The sequence below is a fragment of the Triplophysa dalaica genome, chromosome 3 (assembly GCF_015846415.1).
Source record: "Triplophysa dalaica isolate WHDGS20190420 chromosome 3, ASM1584641v1, whole genome shotgun sequence".
Classification (NCBI taxonomy): Eukaryota; Metazoa; Chordata; class Actinopteri; order Cypriniformes; family Nemacheilidae; genus Triplophysa; species Triplophysa dalaica.
Window position 1 is genome coordinate 8,847,656 of NC_079544.1, and position 22,781 is coordinate 8,870,436.

The window sequence follows — 22,781 nt, forward strand, 5'->3', positions numbered from 1 at the left end:
TCTCCAAAGAGAAAAAATCTAAACTGAATCGTAGATACAATATGCTCACAAGTCAGAATATCTAATTACTTTAGGTATGAAGCTCTATAAAAGCAACATTTGGAGAGCTATCAAGTTAGTAAATCTGCACTGAACGACTGTTGTTTAATACACACACTAAAACAAAACAATCCAAATTCATCAGATTTATTGTGCAATAGCAAATTTGCATTACATCGCCAGTAGAAAATGTTGCGTTTATGTTAAAGAAGTAGTTCACCTTAAAATGAAAAGGATTTATTGGTCATAATAAATTGATTTTTTCTGTGGAACACAAAAGATGATATTTTGAGAAATATCGCAGAGGTTTTGTTTCCATACAATGGAAGTCAATGGGAGCCAGTGTTGTTTGAGATCCTACATTCTTCGAAATACATTTACATTTATGCATTTGACAGACACTTTTATCCAAAGCGACTTGGATTGCTTCATCCTATACATTTTACATAGGTATTTGCAATCCCCTGGGATCGAACCCACAACCTTGCGTTGTTAACGCAATGCTCTTACCACTGAGCTACAGGAAAGCTTCATTATTTAAAATATCAAATATTTTGCAGAAAAAAAGTCATACAATTAGAAAAGTGAAATCAAACTAAATATTTGAAAAGTAAAGTGAGACCTCTTAGAAGATGATGATAAGATCACCATTAAAATAATTTTTTTATTCTAGAATTGTGTCATCATTTACCCTCTTGTTATTTCAAACCTGTATGACTTTCTTCTGCAGAACCCAAAAGAAGATATTTTGAAAAAAGTTGGTAACCGAACAGCACTTCTATTGTATGGACACAAAACCAATGCAAGTTTATGGGGGCCAGTTAACAACATTCTTCAAAATATAGAAAGTCATGCATCTTTAAAATGACAAGCAGCTTTGAAAATGATGACTATCACTTTAACTTATAAAAATAAAAATCTATCATTTTTATGGGCACATCCCAAAGCAGCATTTTTGGAAATCCGAAAATCACCCTCTGTGCCAAATTTGATTCCATTGCACATCCTTCCTCAAACGAGTGGCTACATCCCCTCAATTTAGGAGTGAGATAAGCAAGATTTTGGAAAATTAATTAGTTCTCAGGGGGAGTCACGCACGTGCTTGAAGCAAAGGAATCTAAGACGACGACCACAGAGTTATTGCCCTGTTTTGGTAATAGGAGAAAGGTTGAAAACACTCTGTGGCAAAAGGTGAATAAATTATTACTTGGTCACTGAGTGCATAACAGGAACCAGCTCTTATGGTCCATTAGAAAACATCTCTGCCATTAATCTGAGCGGGCAAATATGTCCCAAGGGAGAGCGTGTCTGGCACCTCCTATGGCATCAGGGCTTTCCGGCTGCAGTCTAGTGAACTTTCTATTGCTGATTCCAGCCAGTTTACAGAGAAAAATTCTTCGAGTTTGGCAGCAGGCTATCACGGTAACAGAGAGCAAGAAATGAACACTAACTGGTTCACTTAACCAGTAAGATTAGTAACCGTGCTTAGCAATACATAAATGTACCACAGTTAGGACGAATCTTCAACATTTCATAAACAACCAACAAACTTTACATGTTTGTTGGGAATCTTCACACTGATAGTTTGCCATGTTTGAAGTGCAGCCAATCACTCAAATACCATGCAGCTTTTTCGATTCAATGCATAAAATATTCTTCAGGGTGTTAAAAATTAGCAATGCCTTCGCCCCCCCTCTATCTCTCTCTCTCACTTCATTGATATTCTTCGCAGAGTGTTTGGCATTAAAACCAAAAAGAGCGTGACATAGTAAAGAGATAGATGTGGGGCCAAGAACTGTCCCTTTCCAATACTCCTTAGTACTCTTCAGTCTTTCCTCTCAGAAATGTGCAAACTATACAAAGTCTTATGTCTATTAAAAAGAAATGTCTTTTAAATTCATCCTTAATGATGTCAATTACGGTTTCATTTTGCTGATAGGGTTTAATTGGAGGTTTTAGACAGGCCAGTCTGGAGTAACATTGCTGAAAAGCATCTGCCGAAATGCTAATCGATGGAGGTGATCTGTGGTTAGCTGAGGTCTCACAAACAAACGTTGAATGATATCTTATCGCTCGCTGAGATAACCGTATGTGAGAACAAGCCTCAGGGACGGATTTACATTTCACATCCTGGAATCTATGCATAAAGACTGCCAACAGGGTTAGTATTATGCTTCGCTATCTCGATATATATCCTAAATTGCCTTTTAAGCAGACACGCCAGAACAGAGTTGTGTGTAATGTATTCAGGAATTATGCTTCCACTCTTCTTAATCCTCAGACAGAAGACGCTGATAAATAAGCAAACGAAACAAATATACAGCGTGCGAAAATGGCTTTGGAGAATAATGGAGCAGTTAAACATGCGGTACCTAATATTGCTCGCGTGTAATAGCAGCCCCTGGTGAAAATTCATGGGGGAATCGGAGACTGTTGCCAAGAAAGGACTTTCAATCAATAACCAATCTGTTGAAGTTTTATTCTGTGACAACATTCTTAATTAAGAGCCACAGTGGGAATGTCTGAGGGGCCGGGAAACACAGACAGGGATGGGCTTGATATAAGACAACCACTTTCCGGTGCTGAGCACAATAGAGAGTTATAGCTTGGTTTAAGGCAACAGAAATGAGAACTTCACGCTCCCTGACTCGAAGTACAGCGGCTCTGTCAGGAAACTCTAAAAATCGCATCTCGAGAACGCTCCCTGGTTAAAACCGCATCGTACAACATGTAAAATACAATTATGGTATGAAAGAATGAATCCCGTGTAGTGTGCAGATTCAGGGGAGATAAATACACTCTTCATTATATTGAGGCGATAATGTAAAGTGCCATGGAGATGTTATTAATCAGCCAGGCCTGATGAGCTGCAAACACTCTGTGTCTGATTCACTGATTCAGTCTCTTATCACGACTCCCACTCTTCACTTAAAAGGAGGTGAAGGACATTATCACAATTTACTGAGTGCACTCAATTAGTAGAGAATAAGAAGGGACAGTTACTGCTCAGTATTGAACTAATGCTTTTGTCTAAAGAGCTCCTTGCACTGCAAGGTTAAGGCAACTTTTGCTAGAAGATCTAAATTCAGTTTTGGGATAATTGATCATCCAAAAAATTGGGCCTCTATTGTATATTGACAAAATCGCAAAATAGCACACACAACTATGTGTTCAGTGTATAAAGACCTTACATAATGAAGTGTTTAGTTTTTTATTACCTTACAATTTCTATCTACATGAACTGCAGGTCCCCTTACATGGAATTCACCGTTTGTAACACTAGGGGACATTAAAAAAACTAATATTGCACCAATATATCCCCTTTGGACATCAATATGGGCAAATATGTATGCCAAGCAATAAACTAGCTTGGCATCTAGCATCAGATGCTAAATTGGTTCTTTATAAATGGAGTAACAAAATTCTAAAATGGTGGTGTGTTGCATTTCATTTGCAATGTAATACATAGCATAACGTCATTATATACGATTCTTATATTACAATATATAATTCTACAATTACATTTTTGTGTAAATTTCCTGGCAAATGTTGCAACGTCAGGTGCAGCTTCTTCCTTGCCTTTGTAGTGCAAAGATTCCATAATAAACGATAATATAATTACAATGATGAAATCTCTCTGCCAATCTGATTGCAACATTTCAAATACAGTTGAGCCATTCAATGGTTGCTGAACAAGCATGCGTCCTCTCGGAAACCGCATGCCCTGAAACAATGCCGAGCTTTTATTCCACAGTGCTGCAAATGTTCCCGACAGCTTGAAAAAATCTGAGTTGTATTCCCGGGAGACAGACACAGCAAACCCTGCAAGCGGTAAAGGCAAGACACTCAGAAATAGGAGCATCCACAAAACCATTCACAATGACGCAAGCTACGGATGTAGGAGAAAATGTAAGTCCTCGTGCATTGTGAACTGCTCATGGAAACTACAGAGATATATATAATGGTTTTCTACAGGCCTTATTGTTGCCACAGGGTTAAAGCAGCAGCTTGTGCTATTTTTAAACGGTTAAGAGCATCACATTTATGTACTGGTACCTTTTAACATGTCTGTCTCTCTACAGGTTTTGTTCGGTTTTCCTCAGATAAACATCCACATTTGGAAATGTTTAAGCTTTGAGAAAAGCGACCGCTTTAATTACGTCTCGGGATCTGCTGCGTATTAAACTCCAATAGAGCTTGAAAACACAAGCATTGAACTGCTTTTACTGTGAAGAGATACACAACTAACTGTTATATGTTGAATTATTTGGATTATGAGAACAATTAGGTCTAAAACTAAATACACACCCAATGATAAATCCAAGGAGCTGAATTTGTGAACCTGCATATTTTAAGACTGATTCTCATGTGATGATGAGTCACTGGTGAAGCACCTGGAAAATAACATCAAAGCTTCCACTCAGATAAAGAAATGAAACTTAATAAACATCCTCTCTTGTTTTCAAAAGACTCAGTTTTCTAGAAAGCTGCGTTTTGAAAATGAAACTCCTCTGCAGAAAAATTTCAGCATGGTGGCCTCAGAGGGGGGCTGTCTCTTTGGAGACGGATGGGTGAAAACATCTCAAATTTTTTTTTGCTGGCCTAAGACAGATAGGAATGTCAAATCAGAACATGAACCCCTTACTGTGCAAACAGCCACTTGAGCGTCTACCTGCTTTGTCTGACGAAAGGAAACCTGATAGTGCTCTGATACGCGGAATCCTAGTTGGGAAGTATATTCATCCATCTCTCTACATAGATACGAATATGTAAGGACAAATGTGCCTGAAGAGAAAAATGGGTTTCACTTCCGAAATAAAATTCCAACGAAAATGTGGGCAAATGTAACTGACTAGGAAAAACAGAAGTGTCTTGAATAAATCTTTGCTAGTGATTTGCTGCTGCGCGATCTCTCTTTTAAAGAGCTCAACGGCACAAGACAAGTATTTCAAAGGCATTACATCATCAACACAGCTGTGGATCGTGAAAATCATTAGATACGAATGCTTCTGCAACCCCATCCGAGAGCAAACAATCAGGCGAGAGGTTATGTTTAATTAAATTCAATCGTGAATAACAATAAGCAAATATAATGACTTGCGATCCGGGCTCGCTGATGCATCACTTCAGAGGCAATTTTGCTTTCGATATTCATAGTCTGTTTTGTTTTCAGGCTATCTGTGGCTTCCATCTAGACCTTTTCACATATTCATTGTTTCCATAATAGTAACAATTTAGAGATGAAGCGGCATGCAAATAACCTTTAGATGCTTCGCTGTGACAGAACTTCAACAGCAAGCGCTACAGCGGGCCTCAAAAGGCAGCAGTCTAAAAAAAAAGCAGTGTGAGCTGTCAAGGGAATAATGACAGCGCCCATCTATGAATCACTGTGAGGACTGGATTCCTCGGCTCAACTTGTTTTTTTTTTCTTTTTGCGAAGGCAAAGACAACATCGAGCACTGAGCTGTCCCCAGCCAACCGCAGCACAACTTGAGCGAGGGGCTATGAGCCGGGACTTCTGTTAAGAACCTCAAAGCTTTCAAGAAAAGAGGGCCTTTTGAAGGATAAACCACAGGATTAGATTAGTCCATCCTCTTGGGTTACGGAGCTGGGCATCTTCCTTTTTTTCATGTCGACCCCCAAGAGCCCAACCACATTGGCATTGAGGGGATGTCCATCTTCTTTTCTGTGCACGCTTCAATAGAAAACCTCTGACAGGGAGCTTAGGAGAAAAAAAATATGATTCATAGCAAGCTTTTAATGCTCAAGGTGAATTGGCCTCCAAAGGCTCACCACGACTATAATACTCCCGGAGAACCAAAAGATATGGCAAGATGGTCAGAAAAGTAAAGCTGACCCTTCTGTGCTTTTTTATTTTTTGGTATTGTTTCACATACAATGCCTTAGCGGGGTGCGAAGGCTGTTCTTTTAAATACACTGGATGAAATGTAAGAGAAATACATGCTCTTTGTCAGCACAAACTCGTGAATACAACAGGGATTTACTCACTATCTTTGGGAACTAATGCGGCACATAACAATGTTTAAAATCCAATAAAAGCACAGCAAAATGAGGCATGCAGATTCATCATTGGAGTCAGAAGAAATTGCCTGTCATGAATAAGGGAAAATGGATTTGGGATTTGCACACTTCACTTCTATATCATTTATCTTAACACAGCAAAGCCGCAAGATCAGGAGGAACTAGTAAGGCATGCCGCTAAATAAGGACTAATGCACATTTAATGCGTCTCTGTGGCTTATTTAATGGGGAAAAAATTCAAATCCAGCTTTGTGTTCTGTTGAGGTGGAAGAGTGTGCAACCAGCTCGCAAAGAAATCTTCCTCTGAGCCCCTTTAATATTTTAAACCTCAGCAGACTACTGATGTACTGCAAGACAGCCACTCTTAACTTTGTTAATTCAGCCGTAAGAGCACCTTCGCCGTGTTTATTTATCTAGCCAAGCTCTACCTGAGGAGCAGCATGTCAAAAGCCATTAGGCTGACATCCACTGAGCAAAAGCCTCCACGCCAGTGAGAGAACCCTGCTCACAGATACCCTTGAAATAAGGAGAAATGGGCAATGTCACACAACTTCAGTGAGAACTTGCGAGATTCTGTAAATCTGGGAACGTGTTTGAGGTTGCTGCTCATTATGAATATGTTTTACGATGCACAGGTGCTTTTATTTACTTCAGTCCATAAGCTGAAAAAATTGATTGACAGATACATATATATTTCAGCAAATAAATGATTGATATGTGTATTTTAAAGGGATAGTTCACCTAAAAAATTCAACAAAAAAAAACGAAACCGATTTGTAACTACTAAAGGGTGAGTAAATACTAAATCATGACAGAATTTTTGGGTGAACTGTCCCTTTAAGAGTCCAAAAAGAAAGGAAAATAAACATTTTAAATGTTATACATTTCAGAGATATACCACTCAGTAGCTATACTTAAAACCAAAAAGAGGCTTGGCAAAATGATCGTTCACGAAGGAAAAGAGGAAGGAAATTATCACCAACGATGAACAGTCAATAAACATTTTCATAAAATGCGTTAAAATCAGCATTATGTATGCATGTGATATATCAACCATCTGCCACCATGTTATCTAAATTGGCATCAGTTATAAAAACCCATATTTCTTCAATATCAGACAGTGTGTTATTCAAGGGTTCAAGTTACAAACATTCTCTAAAAAGAAAACCAAATATGTTCACAAATTCAACATTAGGGCTAATTTAGAAACGCAATAAATGCATAAAGCCCAGATTCTATGAAAAAACCCATTTAAACTTTATCACACTTCATGTAAGGATTCTGAGAGCCACAGGTACGATCCCTGGACACTCACCTGGAGTTTGAGCTGTTCCAGTAGACCGCATGTCTATCCGAGATGATCCTGTCGTCCGACCATACGGAACCCCAACAGACTACCGTAAAAAACACCACCGGCAACTCCATTTGAGTTGTTGCTTTCCGTCTTCACCTCTAAACGAAAACTCACGGTCTCCTACTTCGGATCAAACTTCTCAAATACCTAGATGCTGGAGTAAAGTGTGCGTAGGTAACAGTTTAACATGATAAGAAAGCGTGTAATCCAAATCGATTTTCAGCAGCATCACTTTCTCTAGATCACTTTAAAACGTCAAGTTTTTAGGGCAAATCCATCGCAATAAATTCTAATAGCGCGACGGGGGTCCTATGTGGCCCAAGGTACAGTCGGCTTTTCTATCGCAACAGAAACCTGTCCATCATCCGAATGCGGGACAGTGCGATGCGCGCTCGCGTCTCCAACTGTGATGCTCCTCGTTTTAGCGCAGCAACTTCCAGATACCTCTACCCCATGTGGTCTCCACGAGAAGCACGCGTGAAACACATCCCCATCTCTTACGCACGCCTTTCACTTTCGCGTTTATTCAGTTGGCCTTCTTATCTGCACAAGTTCTCTCAGTTGTTGCAAGAATCGTGTTGTTTCCAGCTCGCTGCAGTGAGAAAGATCGGACCCCACGCGCACATCGACCCGTTTCGCGGAGTCCTCTGTCCTGGAGGAACAAAGGCAATTTTGTCACATTCTGTCTTACGCATCTCTCTTTTCTCACTACCTATGACATCTATTTAGGTCTGCTGAAGGTTTAGCTTCTAAAGATCAAATATGATCTTTGTGGTAGAAATCTAATGAATTTTAACTCACGCACTTCTTCGTAATTCATCAGATCATCCAGAATCGGATTCGTGCGCGACAGTTATCATCACCGGTCTACCTTCGGAAAGGGGCGGGGCTTAAGGATGCGCTCGCTTCTTCAAACTCACAAGATCTCCCATGCGTTACATTCCCGCGTCGTATTTATTTTTGCAGTTTATTTAACGTATTTATAGTGGATTGAATTGCTGTTCAAGAGGTTCAATAAGCACCTCTTCACGTGAGGGGTTATTACATTCGCTATTTACCGAAACGTCAGACAAGATATGCGGAGCAAACATTGTTTTGAAAACCTAATTTACTGCTCTGGTGTAGGACGATTTGATAACTTTCTCACTAATAAGGACGCATCTTAAAGGAGCAGTTTCACCTGTGCCACATATTATAATCCCAGTGTTTTCAGCCGTAAAAACAGATTTACTTCTTGGCTCTGTGAATGCGCCAAAAATACTATTGAAGCGAGTGCGCCACCTGCTGTACAAGAAGCGAAGAGGCGTCGATCAACTAATTAAACTAAGAGCCGGGACTAACCTTTTAAAAAATAAATTACAAGACTAAATTAACATAAAACGTTGTATGTTACATATTTTATTGATCTAAAGGGATTGCAGCTCTAGATAGCCACTACACTACCACATTTACATGTATGCATTTGGCAGACGCTTTTATCCAAATCGACTAACATTGCATTATCCTATACGTTTATACTTAGGTATATGCAATCCCCTGGATCGAACCCACAACCTTGCGTTGTTAACGCAATGCTCCCACCATTGAGATACAGGAAAGCTAAATATTCAAAAAGCTTAAGAGCAAAACTTTTAGTGATACTCGTTTGAAAGTCATTGTGAATTTAAGAAATAACATTTGCTACATGTAAAAATTAAACTATTTATACCAAGCTAACTTCAGAAGAGAGAAACAAGAAAGCGAGGGAAAAAAATAGTTAACCAGAAAGCTATTATAGGTCTCTCTCACAAGCGAGAGAGGATTAGAAAAAGGGAGGATGGTTAACCAGCTGTGAAATGTGAAAATAATATTTAGAATGTTCAGAAATTCAACAATAAGATGAAAGCGAGAGATTGAAAGGTTTATTGAAGGCAGAAACATGAGGAAAGAAATCAAAAGAAAAGATATACTTTAAGGGGGAAATTACATGTTCACACCCAACGTGTAGGAATCTCTTTAATATTGCGTAATAAAAAAGGAAGGCTCTACAGTGAGCTGCATGTCTGGTATTACCATATCAAAATATACATGTTTCAGAAAAGAACTGATGCTGATTTTCAATAACTTGTACAAAAATCCCTATATACAGTAGCCTTAGCCCGCTCAACATTTTTTAACGTTGCATCTACACAGGGAAAAGTATAACTAAATGTATTATAAAAACCATCTCTACTTAAGACTTTTGTTTGGTTCTGTTCTTGAACAGAAATAATCATTTGATATATACTTAAGCCAGAATGTTTTTTCAAGGTGTTTTGTAAACAAAGACAATATACACACAAGCCCTCTAAACTTTGCCTTACTCTTGCCCACTGGATCAAGCAGCTGGCAAGAAGAAAAACAGAATAATGATACACATTGAAAAGAACAGGCAAAACTGGCTGGCAGAACAGAGAAGATGCTTTGGTCCATCTTGCCATACTGAAAACAAAATCAACACCTGTCAGGAATGCCAATGTTTTGTTTAAACACCAAGGCTCAAGAACAGGAAAGAGCACTTTTTCCTATACAAGTACAAGCTTAAGGGTAAAAAGGAATGTCTGTTCATACCACAAACAAGATGAAACTGAAAGACCATGTCCTTAACACCAACACCCCCCCCCATCCTTAAAATACAAAAGTGCCAAAACAGTCAAGTCATATCACAGGTGTCTCGGTTCAGGCAAACGTCAAACAAGCAGCTTAAGACTTTATAATGCTTATTTCTTTAACAAATGATCAGATGTCCAATAGAAATTTGCAATTAACTCAAATTACACATTCATTAAAACTCTTGCCAAAGACAACTAACAGAATATTGGCAAACAAGAAAACATTGAAAAATGAATTTGATTTGACTTTTGCCACACGTATGACAAAAACTATGCTATAAGGCTATTAACTGTGTGTTATTTGGTTCCAATTGGAGTAGCAATTAACAAACCCCAAAACAAGCAAATCGACGGAGAAAATGGACTCCACAAATACATGGAGAATAAGGCGGTCTAGACACCGAGAGCATGATGGGCCAATGCCCATATTTGATACAGTATAGAAATGCGTAAGTCTTTAAAAAAAAAAGTAGTAGTAATGAAACTATAAACGTACAGTATTAAGGAGTAGAATCACATTAAGTATAAGAAAAAGCTGTGATAGTCGGATACAAAGGCAAAGCTGGTAAAGCGCTCACTGCTGCCTTTAACCTGGAAATGGTGTGCAACTTTAAGTTCATGGGTATTGGCTCCTTTTCTGAACCAACATCAAAAACATTGTGAAGGCAATTGTTTAGATGTATACTTAAAGCACCATGGAAGGCACAGCTTGTTTGAAAGGCATACAGTGGGTAAGCCTGAAAACATTAATTATAGGTTCAAATAAAGAAGAAAGGCTTTGTGTGTGCAACCTGAAAGTGTGCGGGTTTCCGCAGAGGCACAAGTGTAAACTACGCAGCATCTATGATCCGATGTGTGCCAACAATAAACTAAAATCGGTACGTGTGACAAACCGTCTGGGAAAGGTACTATTAAAACCCAAATACCACATTGGGTTAAAGTACTCCTCTGGTCTACTGGTCAAAGTAGAAATCCAAATAGACATATATATTTATATAATGTGTGTGAATATAGATATAACAAAAGGAATGATTAAGTGTGTGTTGTGGAAAACAATTGTCCACAGTGATAAATTGTGGAAGTCTTAAAGTTTGGTCTAAAGTGACAGTCCTTTCCCCCTACTCTAAAGTACAAAAGCCTCCTTGACCCACCAACTGCATCAGATGGTGGATTTGGAGAAAGACACTCTGAGATGATTGTTTTCTCCCAGGTTGTGATTGTGAAATTTGATTAGGGACTCAATTGCTTCCTCCACAGAGCCCAGCTGGATCAGAGCCATTTTACGGTCTTTCCTAAAGAGATTAACAACATATTTGAGGCCACCCATATTGGATTGTGACTACATCTGTAGGAATAATATTCGAAACACTTACTGGAAAAATTTGAAGGCCTTGACCACAGATCCTGAACTTAGAAACAACCCTCTGAGATCATCCTCAGTAACCGAAGGTCTGGACAGGAGGCAGGAAATTGTGTCAATACCGGAAATAAAACATTTCTAACAAGGATGGAACAGATTGAATAAAGGAATATGCACTCACGGGATATTTGACAGGTGAAGTGTAGAGGAAGGAGGAAAAATGTTGGAGTAGTTCTTTGAGCCTGGCTTTTTAAAGCGGTGAAGAGGAGAGTTGCCGTAGTCCTTGGTCAGCCCCTGATCCTCATGGCCTTCACGCGGCAGCTGCACGGTGGTGTGTTTTGACAGAGTCACCCGCAAAGCCTTGCCGTACAGTTTCTGCCCACTCAAGTGGCTCATTGCTAAAAACGAAAAGACAAAAAATGTCAATGTTTTAGAATGGCGACAATCCAGCTAATAAACTTTAGACAATATAACTACCTAGCTGGGCTTGGGTTCCATCAGACATCTGCACCAAAGCATTCTCCTTTTTGTTGAAGAGGATCTTCACCCTCATGACATCACCATACACACCTATCACAAGATAACAGTAGCTACATGAGGACAAGGGAATGGCATCAACAAATATACATTTACCATATCGAATGCTCAGAAATAAACTTCATGTCTTACGTAATGTTTTAAATGTTAATGTCATTTTTAAATGAAGTTAAACAAATTTAAAGACAGGCTTGCATGGCTGTCGAAATTAGACTATCTCTATTATGGCCCCAGTCTACATAGCCTTTTATCTTACATTCATTCAAAATTTTGCTTTTAATGTATATTAATGTCTTCTGAATTTTAAACTACGTCTGCTGATTGGCAAAACATGCAAGGAATGAAACATGCAACTTCCTAAATACTATAAAGACAGCAATAAAAAGATGGCTTCCTTTAAGGGGTATGACATTTTAACTAAGCAAAAAGCTGCAACATTTAGGTTGTCAAGTCACCATTTCACACTCTGTAAAGTGTGGGACGTCGTCATAGCAGATGGCCAGGATTAGTCAAACTAAATGACAGGTCCACAATTCAACACTTATATTTTGTTATTCGCCATAGTGGTTTTGCTTCAGCCAAATAAAGCTGCAGCTTATTGCCCTTTTCTTAATCCCCCATAAATAAATCAAGTACACATTTAAGATGAAGTTATAATATGAAACAAACAAAAAAGGTAATAAAAAGGAGATGCCAATGATAACATACCGAAAAGAATAAAGAGGCATTGGGGCGTTACGCTCTTTTAAGACAGCAGAGGAAGGCAGCGTAGGGAGGAAGGGACAGGAAAAGATCGGAGGCAGGACAGTGGAGGTTGAACATGTCCACAGCGAGGCAGTTCCACGGGAATGGCAAAAACAGTGGTAGGATCATGAAGGTGGGTGATATTGTTCATGATGGAAAAGGGTATCCGATAATGTGGTTGTGGTGGAGGGCGATGTCGAGTTTTTACATTGAAAAAATAATGCATGTGCATTAAATATTGGATTGAATGGGGAGACGTATTGGTTGGGTTGGTATGGGAGTAAACAAAAAGTGGTGCAGTCAGTTGGCCAGAGATTCCAGGTCAAGGTATTAAAATAATAAATGGGGAAAGGGGAGTGGGGAGGGAGAGAAACAAGAAAAAGGAAGTAAAAAAACAAGGTCAGTATACACAAAGAAATGTAGTGTTCCAGTCAGCAGAACTTGCTAAATTAAAATGCCTTTCACTATAGGAACACTAAAGAAAAAAAAAGAGAAGATTAACAATGAAATACAGGAAAGATAGAAACAATATATTCTCATAGCTCTAAAGAAATACTAGAAATGAAATGTTTCAGATGGCTTTAGACAAGAGTTAACACATATTAAAAACGGTTGATGTGCATGTTTGTACAACACTCTCAAATGAATTCAGCGCTACTAAGCCTTTAGTTGTAAATGCTTAATTTCTTCTTGTATAGTACATTTTCTGAAAATGCCTGTAGTTAAACAAATTAAAATCTGGCAGCTGATTTATCACCTAAATTATTATGCCAAGATACAATGTAAAAGCAGCCAGTTAATAGCGACCCCATAAAAAGAATTTCCCCACAAGTTCTATGGCTTTTCTTGTCCAAACTGTACAATAAACACACTAGGGCTGCAACTAACGATTATTTTGATAATAGAGGGAGGGGGCGGATGGCAGAGGAAATCTTTTTTGGTGACATGAAAAGTAAGATATTAGTCATTCAAATGTAGTGAAGTATATTAAAAAGTCTCCAGAAAAAAAATACAGATAGTCAGTGTAAATTACTCAAGTAAATGTACTTCTTTACTTCCCACCTCTGAACTAAATAAATCCCCAAGTCAAGGTATTTAGCATAAGTACTTTGCAAAGTGCAAAGGCCACAAATTTGTTTTACAAATATAATCTTTAATGTTATCATTTTAAAATACCTCTCCCCTTGAAACTTTAAAACTGTGCACCTCACGCTGCACGGAGAAATGCATGCACGGAGAGACAAGACTGACTTTAAAACGGGAAGATGCTCTTGATTTATAACTGCGCAGCTCGCAAGTGACGTCACAGACCAACTAATCGATAATGAAATTCGTTGACACTTCTTTTTTTCATGGATTATTATCAATTTTATCGATTAGTTGTTGCAGCCCTAAAACACATCTATTAGTTAACATTCCCTTACAGTTAGCAATCAAAACAAGGAAATGTCAGTAAACCAATTTTATGGGGCCTTTAAAATGATTCACTACACCATCATAGGCTAACAAGATAACAGTCAAGTAAATTTAAACAACCCAGAGCACTGACCTCAGGGTTAAGGTTGCTGACCAGCAGGACGCTATGACCTCCACCAGTTAGACCAGTGAGGCCTAGTCGACCAGCAGCTGCTGCAGCAGCGGCTGCCGCGGCCCCGGGGACACCGAGTGATGCAAGAGCCCCCGCAGACATGCCAGGCAGAGACAGACCTGTGGGAGGAACAGCCATCGCTTTAACGAACTGACGCTATGCAGAGAAACTAGGCCACTGCAATCCAAAGAGAGCCATTATGAGTGTAGTGGACTGACCCGCTTGCTGAAAGGCAAATGTTGGTGGGAAACCATGAGCTCCACCATAGGGTGAAGCAGAGATTATACCAGGAGCAGCTGAGAGAGAAAATAAACTTAGTTCCTGACTTTACACGTGCAGTGAGAACATCATTAAAAGAATCAATGAAAGCATTACACAAAGCAGCAGCCATAGCCTGTTGGTCAAAGGAGGGCTGATTGTCTCCTGTAGGAAGGTCAGGACGAGTGTAGTCTCTGCTCTTGTCATTGTTGTACTTAACATTCAGGCTGGTGAGCTTGGAGAAGCTGATGCGAAGGGTACAGCAGGCATTGTAGATGTTCTGGCCGTCTAAAGACTGTGGATTGTTAAATCATCAAATCATTAAAGGGTTCAGATGGGATTTACCAGATCGCTCACCCGTTATATTGATCCATTGTGCCACTCACCAGCTTTGTATGCTGTGCAGTCACTGCATCAGCGTACTGGACAAGCGCTTGGAACTGGTTGTTTTTGGTAAATGTTATAATCTTCAAAACGGTTCCAAACTTGGAGAAGATCTTTGATAAAAGGGAAAACATGAAGCATCAACCCTCGCAGTGGTGACAAATCCTTTTTGTTTAAGGGTTATCAAGTACCTGATGAAGGACGTCAAGAGTAACCGGGTAGAAGAGGTTCTCGACAATGACTCTGAGCACAGGGCTCTGACTCCCCATTCCCATTCCCATGCCCATGCCCATGCTCACTCCATCAGCACTGGCCAAAGACAGACCTCCTGTCTGGACTGCATTCACAGCCTGCAGTGCAGCTTGTGCTCTCTATGGGATGTTGAGGAGAGAGGACAGAAGTTTACATTATCCTTCCTCCAGGAATAATTGATATTGATGAACTGCTCATTATTTAATGCATAAGGCACATATTTTGTACTCACAACTTGATTGGGTGAATTATCTGTCTTCAGCTCCTTGTGATTGGAGTACTGCATGAAGATCGGGTTGTTCCGGATAACAGGGGTAACTGAGGAGTAATAGCTGACCATGGTCTGTGCTGATTCCTCGGTGTTCATCTCCAGGAAGGCCTGTGAGGAACATCACAGAAGATGATGAGAACTAACCTCACACGAAACCCTTTTAATCGAATAACCTATGGAGGTATCTGCCACCGATGTCTTTAGTTCGCTCACTTTTTTTTTTCTATAGACATGCATTTACAAGCAGCGCATTGATAAAGGGTTATATAAATTGACTAAGACAATAGAGACTTTACCTGGTTCTTTCCTTTTAGCATCAAAAGGTTGGTTACTTTGCCAAAAGGGAGTCCCAAAGCAATGACTTCTGCTTCATTTATATCATTTGGAAGCTTGCGTACATGAATGACTCGTGATGGAACACCTGGGCTCCTGATGTCCCCCTTAAACTTCTTGCTGTCATTACCATTCGCTATTAGAAAATGTTAACTGATTAGATTGAAACATGCAAAAATTGACATTTTTAACAATTTAAATGTTTACCTGCTCCAGAGCTCATTATATAAGGTCCGTTTGATATGCAGGAGGAAAAGAGTTCGTCGGATCCCCTCTGAAAGAAACAATAAATTTAACTATGATTATTACTTATAATTAGGGGTGGGCGATCTAGAAAAATAAATTCAAATCACGATTTTTTCAAGATAGATCACGATTCACGATTTTATCGCGGTTCTTCTTCAAGTTGGTTTTAAGACTATTATGCAAATTAAAGGGGCTTCAATACAGCCAAACTAAGTCCCCATATAAAAATATACTCTTTACCATTTATATTTTGAAGAATATTTTAATCAAGTTAATATTTAATGCAAGTGCAAGACCATAAATCAGCTGTTAGAAAAAAACTTTACATTTTGAATTTTGTTTTTCATCTTGTTGCGGCACTCGGAGTAAAGCTGTGGAATGGGCGTGGAGGATAAATATTTTTGGCTGGGTATTTCGTAACGTGGATCCACGACTGAGCAGTTTTTTAAAGCCCTCATTTTCCACAGTCTTTATGGGAATCATGTCTTTGGCCAGGTAAAATGCGACCGCGTCAGTGACATCTTTCCAGCGCTTGTTCATTCTGTCATACGGATACGGAGTTCCTTTCTCATATGGTTCTTTCGCTAAAGTCGTTGTTTAAGCCTTTTAGTTTCCGTATGCTTGGTTGTACCTGATTTACTCGCGTGGGATCCCTTTATAATTTGACTGTCGGCATACTCTTTCAGTCCCTTTTATTTTGAGGTGGTTAAAAAGGTTCGTTGTGTTACCTTACGACGCTCGAATCTTATCATTGCCACATTTGCAAATAACTGTTGTTTGGGCCGTGTCAGTTGGCCCAAACCATTTCAATATTACTGATGTAGAATTTTTTTTAGGGACCAAGTCCTCCGTGTTTCCCTCCATCTTCACTGACCGCGTCACTTAATCTTACTGAATTCAAAAGCAACGTATACGAGCTTGTTAACATGGCGCAATCTATCGCAAGTATGTGGACGAATTCTATAGAACAGCACTATATAGGACGATTTAACGATTTTCCCGAAAAAGTGGATCGTGCAGTCATTTTAATCGTTCGCGATCTAATATCGTCATATCGCACACCCCTACTTATAATAACCTTCCGAAAACAAATTTGCAGTTTTTCAGGAAATGAAAAAAAGCGCTGTACTTTAAAAATGACTCAATCCATTGTCAAAGTTGACAAGCACTTAAATAATTTTTATTAAATAGATACTTGCAAAACCCAGGTGACAAACATAAAGGGTGACTGTTGATTTATGATAAATCTAATGACAACTTCTTGGCTCAGACCTACATAATCAAGATCTCTGGAAAGTTCAGAAAAAAAGAGAAATGCAAACAAAGGCCAGTTGTGTCCAGCCATTTCACAAACACAAAGCTCTTTACTCAAGGCCAAGCTAGAGCTGCTTGGCTGGTCAATAGCAAAACGAGCAAATCCTTCAGCATCACTCTCTTAATAAACCACTTCATATGGTAGGGCTCTGAAGCAGTCACATGCACTGGATCAGCCAAAGCCTGTACACATCATGACCACACTGAGTGTTCTGTTCCAGCCCAAAAGGAAAGTATGGTTACCAAAACTCACACATATCTCAAACTGCTGGTCTACTACAAATAGTCTCAGGAAACATTACCACACCCTGATTCTGTGTGATGATGCAATACGTAAATTCTACCTAAGGGTGTACTCACATTAGCCCGGTTGAACCCCACGTCCACTCCCTTGCTGTGCTCACACTGTACTTTACGATACAGAACAGAGCACGCTTTCCTCATTACCAGAGCAACTGTCTGAAAGAGAACCAGAAGAAACATGCTCTCGCAGCACAAAGGAGTTCATCCAAATGTTATGTTTGTGGCTTGTTTTTCCAATTAGATTTTTGAGCGATGATACAAAACACATGCGTAGAATATTGGTCCATCGATCTGTCGTTTATGTCTCTCAAAAATGTTCATGCAGTCATGCTGCAAGTCTCAGAAAAATCTCCATGTTGTTTCAATAACTGACGCACAATAGTTTTGGTCGACTTCCGTCTGTCACATAAATGACATCACTCATCCCGCGCTCACACTGCGCCCTTTTCAAACCAAACCATGCTCCAGCCCCCCTCTTCCAAACCAGGCCACTTTCACAGTGAGTGAACCGTGCCAGAGCGTGGTTGCGAGCACTCGCACTAGTCAATCGAGCCATGCTTTAGGGGTCAAAAGCGTCTGGGCACAGTTCGATTGGGACAATGCGACTATGCCATTAGACAAAGACACAAAAGATCAAGCAATCTACGCAACAGCCAAGGTCAAAAATATCTTGGAGAAGGGAATGTGAAAACTCATATTGTTTACATAGAACTGAGTTTCCTCAAAGAGAGCAGCTTGACACATTCCTCAAAGCATAATACTGCGAGAGTCAGGTTTTAACATCACTTTCACAGAAAAGTTATGACATGCAAACGTTCACCATCTGAACAAGCCATTGTTTCGAGTAAAACATCCAGCCAACTCTAGCATTTCCTTCCTTTATTTTTTTACTGCTGGGCACTGTAACTTAACTGCTCGGACAGAAAACTTTGACTCCCACATTCGTCTTTAGGAGCTGAAGACTTGCAGGTGCCAACATGTTTACATTCATTGACATAGACTACCGGGTGAGAGCACAGTCTGTTTTAAATAAGGGCTCAGAGAGACAGGAATGCAACCACAGCATTCCAGCTACAGTAATTAATGCTCGGACTGAAAGAGGCCGGTGACTACTGTCCTCCTTACATGTGTCGAAGACATGGGGGGGAACAACAATATGCATCCCCCTAGTACGGTTACAAACACTTCTAAACATAAAAACATTGTAACCACATAAGTAAAAAATGCTTTGCTGGCAAGACCACGTGGAACATGCAAAAAAAATAAAGGAGCCAGCCCAGTGTGTCATTAAACCTGCCCATAGAACAATAAAAACATATTTCACAGTCACTTATCACAACAACTGTTTAAACAGCAGATGCACTTTGACCAGAATAATCACAGTTCCATCCATCTCAGCAATTTAAATACAAAACGATAAAAGGGAGGTGACGAAGAAAATAAGAAGGAAAATGCTTGAAGGGTGTACAACCTGTAAAACCTGATATAAGTAATATTGCAGAGTGCCACAACTAAGATTTTTTAACACGTTAGAAGCAGGAAAGTGAAACATAACATACCTTTGTGCCGACGGTTATATCATGGACACTGCTAAAAAAAGAAACATAAGGAAAATACATTATATGCATTTATGCATTAAACTTGATGAAATTGTTCATAAGAAATGACAAGGCGCAACAGTTTGGGCATTACAGATTTTAGTTCCAATATAGGATTGACTATCATAGTTCCTGATAGAGAAAATAGGACTTTTAATACTGCAATTGAGCAAATTGGAAAACAATAAGAGTTTTGACATCTCTAGAAAACAAGTGTCACTGCACTTCCCTAAAAGGCAACCTGACAAAGCAGTAAAACAGTAAATCCACTATTACTGACATTGGGCCTTTAATAAAAGGAGTTGCTTGACACTCGTGAAAGTCCTCTAAAGTTCAGTTTAGTCCACATTTAAGAAATCTAAGGGTGAGAGAGATGCAAAACTTACTCTATCTCAGTGACGTAACTGGATCCCAGAGGATACAAATCAGTCTCTAAACGGCTGCAGGATTAAAAAAACAAGACTTTTTAAATAAAGTGCATTTCATACATTCAGCATACGTGTGCGTTTTTAACACCTTACATGTAAAAAGACGTTTATACAAGACGTTCAATATCCAAACCTTTATATTACAGTAGAAAGACAGCTCAGCTCTTAACACGGAGTGAACGTCTTCGCCACGCGAACGTCACTTAAAGTTACTGTAAGCCGGACCCTCGTAAAACTAGCAAGATAATTCTCTAATCTCTACCAAATAAACAGTTATCGTCCAATAACAGTACAAAGCAATAAAGCTCGACTAAAGTTGACCTGGCATTGGTTTAGCAGGCTAGCAGATAATTAGCTAGCCACCCAACAACAATGCGGAAATTGAGACACGTTGGTTGCCAAATAGAGTCTGTTCCGTAGCCCCATTTGATATTTTCCGCTCGACGGCGAAATTAATAAACAACTGTAGCTCAAGTTGGATTGTGCTTTAGGTAGTTGACCCAACTAGACTACGTGCAACAGGTTACTACTCCGTTTAATCTAACTTTTGGACCCAGTAGGGCTCTTCCGGCACAGGAGATATGAAGAGCCATGGAAGAAAGGCAGAGGCGAGTAAAAAAACACCATTTCCACCTTACTTTACGTCTTTTCACACAATTTAAACGTGGATGTGACGTTAAGTCACCACCACTAATATAAACGCATAAAACGTTTCATGGAGTATTATACTTGTAATGAAGGTGTTCTTCTACTTACCCGTCCATGGCACTATACAAAACTACAGGTTGTCGTAGATGGGGAGGCAGACCTGCTAGAATTTCTTATATCCTTACAAAATGGCGGAGGGGGGACTGGCGCTTTCTTAATGGCCAATCGAGTCTTGAGCGCCGCGTGTGGGCGGGATCTTAAATTTCCTTGAGCACCGGGATTGGACAAGACGGCTTTCAATCTCGAAAGGCGGCGATAAAAAGTTTGCCAAAACTTTTCCCTGTCGCCAGTGTGAGAAATGAGAGTAGAAGGGGAGTGAACTGTGGCTGAACCCATCAAAGGGTCGGGACGGAGTGCATAGAAGTCGTTCTGCAAGGTAAAGTGTGAGATCATAAAATATCAACTGACATTTACTGCAATCACATATATTTATCACGTGGAATTCGGGACATATACCTTGAATAAACCTTGAAAATAAATACCTAAATGTTACTAAAAAAGATGTATGATGTTTTATATGGATTTATTTTATGCACTTTTTTTATCTGATTTACTTCTAGTTTGGCCACCTCTAGTCAGAAGGCTAAGCAATTTGGGGCACTTAAATGTTAAAAAGTGGAAATGTCAAAATTCCACCCACTGTCTTCCTTGCTATTGTTATGAAATAATATATTATTATAGCCCTCCACTAACAGCACTACCTTAATTTAATGCTAATATCATTTAAAAGCTGTCCAGAGAAATTGTATAACACTAGTAATGTTACAGTACAAACTAACAGGTATGTTTTTGCATGGGCCCAGTTTCAGCCTGCAGATGGCAACCTCAACACAGAAAGGGAGTCCCCTTTGAAGTGTTTTTTGAAATCTGGTCTGTTTAAGACTTTAAATTATCGTCTAAATTTGATACTTAACATCTTGTTAATATCTCTGATAATATCTGCTTAGACTTCAAATGTATATTTTATTACTGCGGAGGCCTAGATGGTGTCTCATCTGCATGCCTTAAAGTCTGTCCAGCTGTCACCCACCTTCACAAAGATCTTCAATACATCATTAGAGCAGTGCATAGTCCCCTTCTGCCTTAAACGTTCTACTATTATCCCTGTGCCTAAGAAACCCAAGATCACAGGGCTAAACGACTACAGACCTGTTGCCCTGACATCTGGTACTGATGCTGGCCACCTAAAGGACATCACTGGTTCTTTGCTAGACCCCCTTCAGTTTGCTTATCGGGCAACAGGTCAGTGGACATTGCAGTCAACATGGGGATGTATTTTATCCTGCAACACCTTAAGACCAGGGACATACGTCCACCTGTCAGTGGATTACATACTTCCTCATGGAAAAACAACAGCTAGTGAGGATGGGGAATTTCACATCCAGCACCCTCACCATCAGCACTGGAGCTCATCAGGGCTGTGTTCTTCTCCACTGCTCTTCGCCCTTTACACCAACGACTGCATTTCACATTACCTCTCTGTCAATCTTTTGAAGTTTGCATATGACACCGCGATCAATGGCCTGATCCAGGATTGTGATGAATCCAAAGAGGAGAGGTTGGCTGTCTGGTGTAATCAAAACAACCTGGAACTTAATACACTAAAAACTGTGGAGATGAATGTGGACTTTAGGAGGAACCCTCCATCACTTACTTCCCTCACCATGACAGCTATGGAGTCATTCAGGTTCCTGGGCACTAACCATCTCACCATCTCACAGGACCTGAAGCGGGAGACCCACATATACTCCAATGTCCACCATAACCTTCTAGTTGATAAGTACAATATCTTTATACTTTATGTAAATACATATGATTATATATTTTTTGTGGTTATTAAATGTACAGTACACAATTGTAATGTACAGTTCTTACTGTAGGCGCACTTGCACATAACTAAACTGCACCCAGTGTTGGGTGTAACTAGTTACTAAGTAATTAGTTACTGTGATCTAATTACTTTTGCCTTGAAAAAGTGAAGTAGGGGTTACTCTTATTTTATTCTGTAATTTAATTACAGTTGCTTGTGATGTAATTGATCTAAATACTGTGTAATATATTCAATAGTTGAAATGACATCAAAATTATAAGTCTAACTTTAAAATGAATGCTTTAACGTATCCTTCTCACATTTGTATACTTTGATCAGACAATAAGAATAATTCATGTAGTTATTTATTTTAATTAATTCAATAAGGTGTTTCATGTCAATCCTTGATTCAATTCTAATCAAGGTTGATGGAGAGACATTACTAATAAAGTAATTAGTAATAAGTAATTAAATACTTTTTGAAGGAAGTAATTTGTACAGTAATCTAATTACACTATTGAATATGTAATTAGTGACTAGTAATTAATAACTTTTTCAGAGTAACTTAGCCAACACTGAATG

General features: G+C 39.3%; 2 protein-coding genes across 4 annotated transcripts in view; both read right to left on the reverse strand.

Annotated features, from left to right (window-relative positions):
- efna2a (ephrin-A2a) overlaps positions 1 to 8,307 on the reverse strand; it is a 55,546-nt gene extending 47,239 nt beyond the window's left edge. The window contains exons 1-2 of one of the 2 annotated variants that reach the window (XM_056740887.1): positions 8,241 to 8,307; positions 7,397 to 8,087 (exon numbers count right to left, since the gene is read on the reverse strand). In XM_056740887.1, coding sequence (XP_056596865.1) covers positions 7,397 to 7,506 — 110 coding nt within the window. In that variant the 5' untranslated portion in view covers positions 7,507 to 8,087; positions 8,241 to 8,307. Of the gene's footprint in view, positions 1 to 7,396 lie in introns of both variants that reach the window. The other variant, XM_056740893.1, reaches the window with a different exon arrangement.
- A 1,061-nt stretch (positions 8,308 to 9,368) lies between these two features.
- On the reverse strand, positions 9,369 to 20,530 carry ptbp1a (polypyrimidine tract binding protein 1a). 2 transcript variants are annotated; one of them, XM_056743084.1, is made up of 16 exons: positions 20,438 to 20,530; positions 19,640 to 19,693; positions 19,215 to 19,245; positions 16,000 to 16,066; positions 15,756 to 15,928; positions 15,421 to 15,567; positions 15,128 to 15,307; positions 14,939 to 15,049; positions 14,670 to 14,847; positions 14,513 to 14,590; positions 14,256 to 14,413; positions 12,671 to 12,704; positions 11,903 to 11,995; positions 11,607 to 11,823; positions 11,439 to 11,516; positions 9,369 to 11,357 (listed from the first exon to the last, which is right to left on the reverse strand). In XM_056743084.1, exons 1-16 carry the CDS (start codon positions 20,443 to 20,445, stop codon positions 11,225 to 11,227), a joined length of 1,740 nt encoding a protein of 579 aa, XP_056599062.1. In that variant the 5' UTR covers positions 20,446 to 20,530; the 3' UTR covers positions 9,369 to 11,224. The 2 variants fall into 2 exon arrangements, with proteins under 2 accessions (XP_056599062.1, XP_056599063.1); XM_056743085.1 differs by having other exon boundaries at positions 19,215 to 19,242; positions 20,438 to 20,499.
- Positions 20,531 to 22,781: the final 2,251 nt, after the last annotated feature.